General features: G+C 38.4%; 1 protein-coding gene across 3 annotated transcripts; it reads right to left on the reverse strand.

Moving 5' to 3' along the window:
• Nucleotides 1-9,518: 9,518 nt before the first annotated feature.
• Nucleotides 9,519-12,351, reverse strand: LOC147635014 (AT-hook motif nuclear-localized protein 22-like). Of its 3 annotated transcripts, XR_015266825.1 has the most exons (3): nt 11,691-12,351; nt 10,528-11,485; nt 9,519-9,712 (listed from the first exon to the last, which is right to left on the reverse strand). XR_015266825.1 is itself a non-coding variant. In XM_086804264.1 (2 exons), exons 1-2 carry the CDS (start codon nt 11,701-11,703, stop codon nt 10,581-10,583), a joined length of 918 nt encoding a protein of 305 aa, XP_086660390.1. In that variant the 5' UTR covers nt 11,704-12,351; the 3' UTR covers nt 9,733-10,580. The 3 variants fall into 3 exon arrangements, 2 of the variants coding, with proteins under 2 accessions (XP_086660390.1, XP_086660391.1); XM_086804264.1 differs by lacking the exon at nt 9,519-9,712 and having other exon boundaries at nt 9,733-11,485; XM_086804265.1 differs by lacking the exon at nt 9,519-9,712 and having other exon boundaries at nt 9,734-11,485; nt 12,077-12,347.
• Nucleotides 12,352-13,040: the final 689 nt, after the last annotated feature.

The raw sequence follows: 13,040 nt of genomic DNA on the forward strand, positions 1-13,040 counted from the left end.
TAGCAAATGGGTTTATCCAAATGCTAAGGCTTACCTATTAAGACTTTACTTATGACATGCTCTTGGGATTTTTATGGCCAAAAATGAGGTGTCATACCAAAGCCTTTATATTGAGGCTAGGCGAGAGGCTAGGAGAGAGAGGTGGCACCATGCAAGAACATTAAGAGCTATGAACATGTATGGTATGTGACACGTATAAGATTGAGGCTAGGATGCATGCTATCCTTCTTGGTTATGTTCTGGGGGATATATACTAGACTTTGCTTACATAAGATACAAGGACTTAAGGGAAATTTCTTGTAGCCTTAGGGGGAAAAAGTGTAAAAGCCACATGAAAACACTCCAAATTATCATAGTTTTTTTTGGGTTGTGGGGTGGCACCCCTATAGCACTAATCTAGAAAATCATAGAATGAGGATGAAGTCATCTTGAAAGAAGTCCACCCGGAAAACCCTCATCATGAACTTGGGATAGTGACCTATATCTAGATTCTGGACAGACTTATAAAAAGAAATCATGAACTTGGGATACTTAGCTACATCTAGATTCTGATGGACTTATAAAAGGACATCTTAAAGATCCACATGAATAACCTATACATCTAGGGTTCATGCATCCACATTCACTAACCCTAGGGAGTGCGTAGGAGGACTATGGACTTGTTTTGCGGACACTTCGAGGGCTTTCCCATCTCGTCCTTGGGCGGGGAGGTTCTTGGATGCCCTTGTAATCCCATTACGTTTACAAAGTATAAGCATGAAGCCCTCACTGAGGCACACACAAACAAATCCTACTAGTGCTTCACTGTATTATAAATTAGTGTTTTCATCAATGCCAAGTTATGTTTTCCTCAATGCCACAATAACCTGCCGAGTTTGTCGTAAATTTTTTTGTTGATGACGTTATAGCTTTTAGGGATGCTCCTTGCATCTCATATTATTGGTTGTGCATACATTGTACCCTCTTGGTTGTCTCATAGGCCATTTGGGCCTTTCAGAGAAGGTTTTTAAAACTCTCTCTCATAGAACATTCATTTAACTTTTTGGTCTCATAGACCCTTCGTGTCTTTTTGAGGGAGCTTATATTTCTTTCTTTCTCCATACGTTGATAATTGTGCACATTGAAGGTTGTGCCACTGAAACATAGGCCTTAACCTCCAAGTTCCCATCACCTTGATTATAGTAAACATGTAGTTTTAATCATCTTGATATCCTGAGCTAGCACGTAGTCCTATCACCTTGACTATGTACACACTCAACAGTTCCGTGAGAGGCCCCTTCCTGGATTATGCACTGCAGGTAGTTCTATGAAAGGCGTTATTATCTTGATGATACACATTAGCTGATTTATGGGAGGCTTCATCATCCCGATGAGACAATGCTATGGGACGTCTCATCGTCTTGCCGACTGCATAACGCGTAGCTCCATGAAGGGGTCTCATGCCTTCTTTATGAGTACCAAGGTCATTCTGAGATGGATGATGGATGCATACCCTCATACAGAAGGTTAATTTAATAGCAGCTAATAGCAGATTAATTTAATAGCAGCTGATTGTGTAGTATTTATGCAAGCGGAAACTCTACAATGTACATGGACACATCCAGTCATGCAAGTGTCTGTTTTGATGAGCATGGGATGACACGAGTCTCCTCTTGGCCCTTCATTTCACGTGTCCTCGATGGTGTCCATAAATTGAGGATCCTGACCAGTGACTGCACGTTTTTGGGCCTTTATCTAGTGCACAGGGTACAGGGTCATAATGATATCAGCTGAAGGCGTAAATGCAGCCCCAGTTTTCATGTTTCTGCCCCACAATGAACACCGAGTTTTCATTTTTAACGTAGAAAACAGTGCCTTCTTTTTTTTTAAAGGAAAATTTAAGGTTTCACTTCATTTTTGGATTTTATTATTTTACGGCTAAAAGCGGGCATCAGGAACCCTGCTATCAACTAGATGCCATAATAGCGATGGGGTCCGTGGTGTAGCAATATCGTCAACTTTGTTTGGTTGTAACATCTTGTCGACTCTCACGTTCTAGTTACTAAGTCCCTATCAATGGGAAGAATTGTACAAAAGGCATCCATGAAGAGGCCGTGAGTTGAACATTACAGTTCAGATTACTAAAGCCGGGCTCCTGAGGGGCTTGATAAAGCGTCCTTTCAAAAGCATGCCGCACGCCTTGCTCTACTGCTACCCCCTACGGATTGAAATTTATAGGCAATAACAAGGCATCGTATAAGTTAATGATGACTCGTTACTATCGAATGGGATTTTATAGGCAATAACAAGGGGAACGTAGTTATTGATGACTCTTGACTACTAAATGAGGAAGTTTCACGTGCTACACTAGTGATTGTTAGACATGTCTATCTCTATCTCTAGAATTTGGAGGTTCGGGAAGGGAGGAGGAGGTTTGGGTAGAATTTGATTTTGGAAGACGTGCAAAGCGCACGGGTTCCCAACTAGTATTATCTTAAGGAAGAGTTTCACAAAGTTGTCACATGGCAAGAATTTGGAGATTCGGGAAAGAGACGAGGAGTAGGTTTGAAGAGGTTTGGGTAGAATTTGATTTAGGAAGCCTCAAAACACGTGCAAAGGGAGGAGGAGTAGGTTTGAGGAGGTTTGGGTAGAATTTGATTTAGGAAGCCTCAAAAGACGTGCAAAGCACGGGTTCCCAACTAGTAGTTATACATGTACAACATTAGAAATAGTGATGCCTTACTAGAGATTGTTGCCTCATTAGAGATTGTTAGGCATAGTACTATACATACACCACAAGAAAAGATATCTCACAGCTTTTTTAAAAGAGGAGAGAAAAAAACATGAGTGAATATGTACATCGTTTTTATGAATATAAGATAAGAAGTCGTATTTGGTTGGCATCGTACTCGTAGGCCATCGGTGTAGGCTTGTGACTTGCAGAGTGGAAGTCTTGAATTCAAATCCCCACAGCCCATGTTGGTTTCTTGGATGGAAGGAGACCAAGCCATCTCTGAGTGCATACAAATTGAAACTACATAATGATTTACTTAAGGGAGAAAATAAATATAAGTTATTTTTCTAGGGGATTTTTAAAAATAGGTATAACTGTACATATGGTTTTTGTTGTTAAAGTTTGGATGGAGTTTGGACCAACTAGCTTGTTGAAACAGGAGTGGTAGTAAAGATAAACAAGCACGATGGTCAAGACAAACAAGTGTGGTGTTCATGAGGGGACCAACTAGCTAGTTTGCTAGCTAGTTTGCTAGCATGTTGGTTAGTGAAATTAGTTCTAGTACACTCTAGGTTAAAAAATAAGACACTAGTAAAATAGTATAAATATAGATGGGTTGGCAAATATTTTTATATATGAACCTAAAACTTTAGAAAACTTGTGTGAATCTTTAAAATTTTCTATCGTATATGGTAGCATATACTGTACTTTTGGAAAATTTCTCTTGAGAATCCACCCAAAACTTTTAAAACATGGGTGATTTTTCCTAAAAAAAAGTTTTTGGTGAAATAGTGTGACAATATCAAATACCCCTCTGAAATAGCTATTGGGATAAAAATAGCCCCTATTTTTTCCCTTGAATACACTCCTTAATGTGTAGGGACCACTCACATCAATTTTTATGGATTGATTCCACGTGGATCTACAATCATAGATAAATTATCTCCAATTATAGTCTGAGTGGTAAGTTGCAAAAATGGTAACTAACGATTTCTTTTTTGCAACGAAATGGTGAGGAATTTTTAATTTAGGGTAGTTTCTTCTACAAAATGGTGGTCCATTATGTAATTCTTTTACTTATTAAATCTCATGACCACTAGCATCACGAGCAATGAGATATTGACTTTGCAATCAGCCCTAATCATGCAAAAATTTCAAGCAAAATCTATGAGCTCCGTTTACTTGCATGGAGATCTATATAACTCTAATATACTTCAAAAAGAAGTTACGAGGAAAAAGAAGGCAAGAAGGGTAATCAGATAGTATCCTATTATGACTATTGAGGATTATTATGATTGGAAATGAGTCAAGTCTCCCAACTAATTCAAACTCTTATATTGCATCTATTTCTATGGTAATACAATCATTGTTGAATCTTCCTTGAAATTGTCTATCGTTCAAATTGTGATTGTGATGTGTGCAATTAGTCACTGGCTATGTTGATTGAGCTAAATAACTTCCATGAATTTATTCACTGAAATAAAGCAATGTTTCATAATAGTCATAATTCTTTATAACAGTGCGACGATGTTATGATAGCAATCAATAATGCATATAGTCCTAATTTTTTAACATGGTGTATTAGAGTAAGCCCTATGTCTTTGAGTGAGAGAGTGAGTCTTAGCAAGCCTAGAAATCAATTAATTGTCAGTTCAACAACAAATTAGTTAAGGTTGTACTTTAGTGCGAGCTACAACAATGGCACCGAATGATATCTCCCTTCTTGGTGATGCAAGAAAGGTTGCTAAAAACAAGTAAAATACATGGGTGTTCAAGATGTAGACACAAATTATGATCAAGAAAATATGAAAGATTGTGAATAGTGAAGGACCAAGGCCAACCGATATCTAAAAGACCAAAGAATAATTAGGATAGAAGAGTAGGCCAAGCTCATGGCTTCATCAATGTCAATGTAAATGAGAAAATGGTTGGATATATGAGGTGAGGTGAAAGTGCAAAAGGAAGCATGGGAAATTCTTGTAAATATGTTTGAAGGCAAGAGTACTATTAGAGCTATGCATAATGACACTATAAAGAGCCTAAATGAGAGTGTACATGAATACATAGTCAAGCTCAAGAACATCTAATATAAGCTTATCATAGAAATCGGTGACATAATCAAAGATAAAGAGATGGTACAAGTAATCCTCCAGGGATTCAATCAAGTATACAAGCACTTAGTCACTTCTATTGCTAGGAGAAAAAGATTTCCTTCACTTGATGAACTAACATCATTGTTCAAGAAGAACAAAGTCCAAGCAAAGACACTCCTAACAAGTTAAGCAACCGTGAATTAGCACTTCCAAAAATAAGATAAGGTAGAGGGAGAATAATACCTCAAGAAGCCTGATCAAGATGCAACTTCAACAAATAAACTTGTAAATTCATGGCAACCATATTCATTAAATAACTTCCAAAGACGAAGAGACATCTAGAGAAGAGGCTATGGACAAAGGAAACCAGCTGGTGCATATAACTGTTGTGGGTTATTTTTGAACCATTGGGAAAGAAAATGCATGAAGTGCATGAAGAATATGGCTTAGATGAGTCAAGATACCAATGCAATAACCCAACTCACAAATGGACTAACCAACAATGCCAAAAGCTCCAATTATTTAGCTTTAACTTTAAATCATTATAATGGTGAAGCATTTACTTCTCAACAAATGTTTGTATTTACACGCATGGAATCAGGTTAGTCCATACAAAGTATGCAACAATCATTAGACAATTTGATTCCCAAAATTTTATTTTTATTGGTGACATTTTTTTGCAAGTAAGTTTAAAAATAAAGGATTGGTGGTGAAGATTTCAAAGCTAATGGAAAACTTATCTACACCCAAGGAGAAATAGTTGTAAGACTCTTTAAGATGCAGGTATAAGTTGTAGGTATGCAACTGATACTATGCAAATTTCTCATCTCAAACTCCTTCAACCCTACAAAGAGAGGATCTTGTGAAAGGCATGCCATTATTATAATTTTTAGAGTAAGAAGCTACGTTCTCACTTGCTATTTTTGAAAGAAAGAAAGAACCATGTTCAAAAAAGGCACTTACTGAGCAAGGAAAAGGTTAGAGATCAACAACTTGTGAAGCTCTAGCCTCTAGCAGATATAACACAAATTTTTATATAGATAATTTATGACATTTGTGGATGATATAACAAGAAAGGTATGCATAGGTTTATGTTCTCAAATAAAAATTTGAAGTTTTTTAATATCTTCAACAATTCAAAGAAAGAGTGTGGTTCATGGATCAAAACCCTAAGATGAGGGCAAAAGGGGCTATAAGGGCAAATTAGAGGGTATCACAACTATGTGTGAGATTATTAGGATTAGAATTGAGTCAAGTCTCCCAAATAGTTCAAACTCTTGTATTGCATCTATTTCTATAGTAATATAATCAATATTAAGTCTTCCTTAAAATTTTATATCATTCAAATTGTAATTGTGATGTGCAAGTTATGTTGATTAAGCTACGTCACTTTCATGAATTTGTTCCATGAAACAGAGCAATATTTTATAGCAATGGCATAATGCTATGATGGAAATTGATTAAGCTAGGCCAATTCCATAAAAATTTTCAATGAAAAAGAGCACTCTTTTTATAGAAATGTCACATTGCTATTGACAATGCTATATATCACTCATTTTCAAGCATGGCACATATCAAACAAATTTGAAGATTTCTTTTGGTAGCATGGCATGATCAGAAGGCAATATATATGCTCTTACACTCCATAATAGGGAAAAAAACAAGGTAATCAAGCATGCTAGGGCAATGCTAAATCAAAAAAATCTTCCAAGTTTCCATTGGGTGAAGTAGTTTGTACATTATCCACCTCATGAATAGAAATGCTACGAAAGCTCTTGTCAACCTCACTTCAGAAGAAGCATATAGTGGAAGGAAGTCAAATCTATATCTTGCTTGAAAGTTTTTTGTTTCATTGCAATACATGTACATCCTAGAGAAGAAGAGAAGAAAACTAGATGCTAAAACTTAGAGATTCATCTTCATTGGTTATGGCACACATGTGCAAAGGTTGCACATTATATAACCCAAATTCAAGAAGACATTTTTTATTTCTAGAGATGTTGCATTAGATAAATGACAAGTGCTACAAATCAACCCAAAATTTATACCGTGGAGGTATAGATGCAAGTCAAAATGACGCAAGTCTATAATCGCTTCTCATAGCCCCACTTCTTCTACATGGAAAATGAGAGTTCTGCTTTTGAAGATAAAGAAAATTCAGATGCACCAACTCTTAGAAGGTATACACAAGGGTAAAGTTTACTCCTCAAAATTTGACATTTTGTAGCCTCTCATGTAGCCTCGGGGGGTTCACTATATGTAAACCCTTTGTATCACAAGCATTCAAGGCCTATTTTAAAAACCCCTTATCTATGAATTTTTCATGAATAAAACACACCCTTTTTCTATTCAACCTGTATATATGAGTGCCCCCCCCCCCTCACGTGGATTTCTCATGTGGCTTTTATGGTAAATGTGAAGCCCTTGTCATAGAAGCGACCCCATAGGCTTGCGCTTATGGAACCTCAAATAAATGAAACAACATGTCCAACACGAATCAAATTCCATAATGGATGACGAACAGAGAGCTCTCACGAACAATAATACTTGGGAGGTTGCAAAATATGATAACAATTAGCCTTATGATTGCTTTATGAGCTCAATATGGGTGGCTAATCTTTCCAATGGATATGAAATTATTACTTTTTTAAATAGAGAATTACAAGGGGAAGTATACATATAGTAACCCCTTGGTTATATTGATGTCATCTCTCGAAACAAATTATGTAGGCTTTAAAAAAACACTAAATGGTCTAACAAGCTCCAAGGACATGGTACAACAAAACCAACAAGCACTGTTACAAATCCTACTCTCTATACAAAATGTATAGACAATAATATTCCTCTCATCATTTTGTATGTTGATGATCTCATAGTGATCATAGGTATCATCTTGAGAACTTTTAATGTAATAAAGCAACAATTAGCAATGGGATATGAGATGAAGGAATTTTGGGAGATTCATTACTATCTTAGCAATGAAATGAGTAGTGTTAGAGATAAAAGCATTCTTTCTCTGTATGCTCATGATATCTTTATGAGGAGGGTTCAATGTTCATTCATGTATACTCCCATGGAAGCTAACTTGAAGTTTGCTAAAGATGATGTTTTAAAGTTGGTTGATGTAAACATATGCAAGTAGCTCATTGGAGGTTTACTCTCACAATCACGAGGTGTGATTTATCATTCTCTGTGAGTATATATGCATAAACCCATGTGATCTCATTAGTTAACAACCAAGAAAACTCTCAGATATCTCAAAGAAAAAATTGATTACAGATTGGTTTATGCATCTAATTCTCCTATGAACCTGTTTGCATTACTTAGATACTAATTGGGCAAGTAATATTGAAGATAAGATGTCTAGCTTCTAGGTTATTTTTGTTCACTTGGAAGGGCATGATCAATTGATCAATCAAGATAGTTGCACTCTCATCTACTAAAACTGAATACAAAGGAGCGCTCCAATAAATGTTACTTATGAAATTGTACAGTTAAAGAAGGATGCTTGCAGATATTGGTATTCCAATCAAAGAGCCTACTGAAGTGTTTTGTGATAATATTTCCAATATATATTTGCCAACATACATAACATTCAAATACATTTATCACTTTACGAGAGAGAATGTTATGGATGAAGAGGTAGACTTGATTGATTGTTTCACTCATCAACAACTTGTAGATATCTTCACAAAACTCTGAGCAGCCACGATAGCCTTATCATGCTTAGGAAGAAGCTTTGATTGAGCAATATATTTCTGTTATACTTGAGAGGGGGTGCCAAAGTGATTTGAATAGAGTTTAGACTGGCTAGCTTGTTGAAACAAGCACAGTGGTCAAAGACAAACAAGCAAGGTAGCCGACAACAGCACATTGGTCATGAGGATCAGCTAGACGGTTGGTCAAACTAGTGCGGTGGTCATTAGGACGAGCATGTTGGTTGGTGAAAAAGGTTTAAATACACTCCTTACACTCACATAAAGTTTTGTGGATTGATTCCACATGGATCTAGAATTGTGGGCAATTTTAGGAGCTCTTAACTATAGAAATGGTGCCTAAATATCTCCTCATTAACGGCCCAATGATGAAGCCAAACGATGAAGACATTTGGAATACCTTCTTCTTTAAAGGTATAGCTCAATATTCTACCTATAAAATCTCATTGTCACCTAGCATCATGAAGAGTGAGATATTAACCTTCAATTAGTCACAATCATGCCAAAATTTTAGGTAAAATCTACTCCATTTACTTGTAATATAGAAATCTATATAACTCCAATGAGGCAAAGATGATTTGAATGGAAATTAGCGGTGTTATATTAGGATTGTTTTGAAATTATTAAGGTTGGGAAGCCTCTCCCAAAGAGTTCAAACTCTTATACTACATCTATTCCTATAGTAATATAGCCATGGTTGAGTCTTCCTTCTAAGCAATCAAGTTGTGATTGTGATGTGTGCAAATGGTCATTTGTTGTGTCGATTCAACTAGATCGCTTCCATAAATTTATTCAGTGAAACAAAGGATATCTTTATATATAGCAGTGTCACAATGCTATGATATAGCAGTTGACACTGTTTTATAGCAATCATAGTGCTTTATAGCAACGTCACAATGCAATGATATAACAATCGACAATGCTATATAACACATATTTTTGAACATTTTTGAATATAGATAGTTGTTTTTGTAGAGGATAGTAATTGGGTATGTAAACAATATGGCTTTTGTAAATATTATATATTCCACTTTCCATATATATACCGACTTTTGAGACAAATATTCAATACCGGCTTTGTGAGAGTCACTCGTATTGATAGCTAGTCATAAATGATGCACCTCCTCCACATGTAAAGATGATATGGCCTATTCATGCCACCAGGAGCCCCACCAATGGCCCTGCGAACACTGCCACCAGAGGGGATTTAGTTCCCACTAGATTGAGTGCTAGTGAGTGGTAAGATTCGTTTAAGATTAAAAAAAGAAAATCTTATGTTGAAATTAACAAGCAACCATTGGTTGCAACCTAGAAAAGCTATCAAAATCCTGTAACATTAGAAGATTTGAAGTAAAAAACTAAACACTAGGGAGGTGGTAGATCTAAGCAGTCCTTTCTGCTGGTGGTTACATATGCCATTGAAGAGCAGCTAGAGTTTTCTATCCTTATGGTGTGAACTGCATGGAGGGCAGCCAACTGCACTCCTGCCTCCCACTAGCCCCCCTGGCATGAACAACTCCATAGCTAGCTGTAATTAAAAAGTAATCTTCTCTACAATACAATGATATCATACAATTTTTTCAATACAATAACCTCAAATTGAAAGGTTATGGTAACAGACTACTCGATTATACTAGTTCTACCCTTCATGTATCTAAACCATATACTATATTAGAAAAGAAATTACAAATTGAGAAACAAACCCCAATATTTTGAAAGTGGAAGGGAAAAACAAAGAAAGAAACACAAGTAGTGGGATCGTTGGCAATTAAATAAGATAGGATCCCCTCACACAATCAAAACATGGGGTATTCTAGCAGCATGAGATCCGGCATTGGCATGTATTGAGACATTGTGAGGTGAAATGGTTTACCTTGGCTTTAGCTTGGTCGTGGGTGCTTATGTATATGTATATATATATATATATATGTGTGCAGTCTTCAAAAGCCTGGCCAATGGGAGCTTGCTTAACAAAGGTTGTGTACCATAATGGAGAAATACGCACCTCATGTTGGATTTGATTGGGCTATTATCATTTTTTTTGTGGGATAATGATGATCAATAAGGGGGTCTGCCACCGGGGGCAGCCCAGGCGTAGACATCAGGGGGGAGTTGGCAATTGGACAGAAGATTAGGGGGCACGTTGAAGAGGGCCATGCTGGTACTGCTGTTGTTGGCAATGGCGGCCTCTTGAGGGGTGAGAAGCTGAGTTGCATGTGACACAGCGCTAAGGCCACCACCAATACCTCCAACACCCGCGGTCCCAGGCGCGCCTATGTTTGGCAAGCTGCAGTCGTCGTCGTCGAGAGGGAGGCGGTCGTAGGAGGCATTGAGAAAAGACGCGGCCATGACGACAACGGGGCCGGACGCCATCAAGGCGCCTACGACACTGCCGCCCACCACCTGACCTTGGCCGCCCGCGAGATAGATAGTAAGCCCCGTGGCGCCGGGCGGGGCGGGAGGAGGCAGAAAGGAGCCGGACAAAGAGAGAATTTCAAACCGCCCATGCAAAGTTACTGTGGCCCCGGGCGCCGCCGGCTGCCTTAGGGTTACGTTAGTGACGGTTCCGCTGCCGCTCAGGACGCACACGCCCCTCTGTCTGCGGCGTGCAAAGGTGGCCACGCTCTCGCCCACATCGCACCCGCTCGCTACCTCCAGCACGTGTGCGCGCAGCGCGTTGGCACTGTCCCTGGTTATTATAATGGGCGGCTTTGGCTTGTTTTTGGACCCCGGAGGCCTCCCCCTAGGCCTCCTTGGCCCCTCCTCCCCTGCCTCTCCCGTTGGTATCACCTGCAAGGCCTTGCTGTTATTGTTGTTGTTTTTGTGGTTGATGTTGGTGTTGCCGCTTGTCCCCTCTTCGTCTGAATTGTTGCTGTTGTTTGCTCTCATGTGCAGATCCCTCAGCATTCCAGACGCCTGCGCTAAGTGTGCAGCTAGTGCAATTGACCCTTGCTCCACATGACCTGCCATAGCAACATTCCCTTAATTCGGAGGCTTTAATCCTCCTAATTAATCACTATTATCTAGCACCAGTAGCTTATATCACATCAAAAACTCAAGCACAAGGAAACAGAAGGAGATAAAGGAGGCTTCACCCTAATTGTTATATAATAAGCACTATTATCAGGCAGTCAAAAACAAGGAGGAGGAGCAAGAGTTGGCTTTGACCTAATCGGATCATTATCAGGTTATATTGAAGAACAAGGAGGAAGAGGGGGCTATCTGACGAAGTGATATGGCTTGAAAATGAAGAAGGGTTGAAGATTTTTCAACTTATATAACAAATGGTTAAGAAGAGAAAGGTTTGATTGGATAAAGAAGAGGGATCAATTCTATGAGATCGAAAAACAATACAGGTTATAAACCTGATCATCAACGGGAGAAGAAAAACTCCTATAGTTAGCTCATCAGACTTCAATCAAATTATCAGAAATGTAAGATAGTGCATCATATTCATGTTAGAGGAAAGTGTACTGAGAAAATGGAAACTGTGATCTCCCCCTCTCTCTCCCTCTCTCTCTCTCTCTTATATTTAAGATAGCTAGGCTACCTACACGCTTTCTAACTACCAAGGTAACCTGTAGGTTGAGGATCAGCTAATGGAAACAATCTTTCATCTGGTGGGGAGAAAGAAAGGAAGAAAAAGAGAAAGAGAGAGGAGTTAATATAAAAAAGAAGAAAACAAAGAGTAGTAGGATACGAAATTAATAAGGAGGGGGGGGCGGGAGGGGGAGAGGAAGCAAGGTAGCAACAAGGTGGCATCACATAAAGGAGAAGCAAGCTGGTGCAGTTTGGGAAAATAATAGAAAAGGGTTTTGAGTTGAGCAGAGGACGGCAATGAGAGGACGAAGTAAAAGATGACCAGAAGAAGAACAACATCATACCATCATCATCACCGCATGATCATGAAACCCCATGAATACGGATTCGCGATAGATGGGCTGCTAGCCTATGAATATCTACATCACCACTTGTTTAAAGAACTCTATTTTTTTTGCTCATTAGATTAGGTTTAAATAGTATATTCCTACCACTAAACAAAGCCATAAAAAACATGGGATTGTTTAAACATATACGTAACTTCCACCCACTTTCAATTAATTCTAAGTATTATATTTTCACCACAGCTATAGTACATGAGATTGCTCCATGATTGTAAGAGCTCACGATTCTTTCTTGGAGGACACCCCCTTAATAAATGGTGTTCACCTAGACTAGGTGTGTCTTATGGAGATGGGCATGGACTAGGTAATTTACACACAGACCCTAGGCAAGGGGCACCGACCGGCATATCCAGTGGGTGTTCAAACCCATTGCCTCGAGTTACTAGCCAACACCTTTTTCCAATTGAGCTACCACCCGATGCTGACTAGGTGTATCAGATGGGCAGTGCTCCAAAAAAAAAAAGTTTTTTTTGAACCAATGATAATAACAGTTACGCTCTAATGTAATTGGGTTTTAGCTCTAAAAATCAAAGAAATGTCAAGATTGTAACGAAAATGTATAAATTGTCTCTTG

The sequence above is a fragment of the Cibotium barometz genome, chromosome 10 (genome assembly GCF_041138505.1).
Source record: "Cibotium barometz isolate CiBa-2024 chromosome 10, ASM4113850v1, whole genome shotgun sequence".
Classification (NCBI taxonomy): domain Eukaryota; kingdom Viridiplantae; phylum Streptophyta; class Polypodiopsida; order Cyatheales; family Cibotiaceae; genus Cibotium; species Cibotium barometz.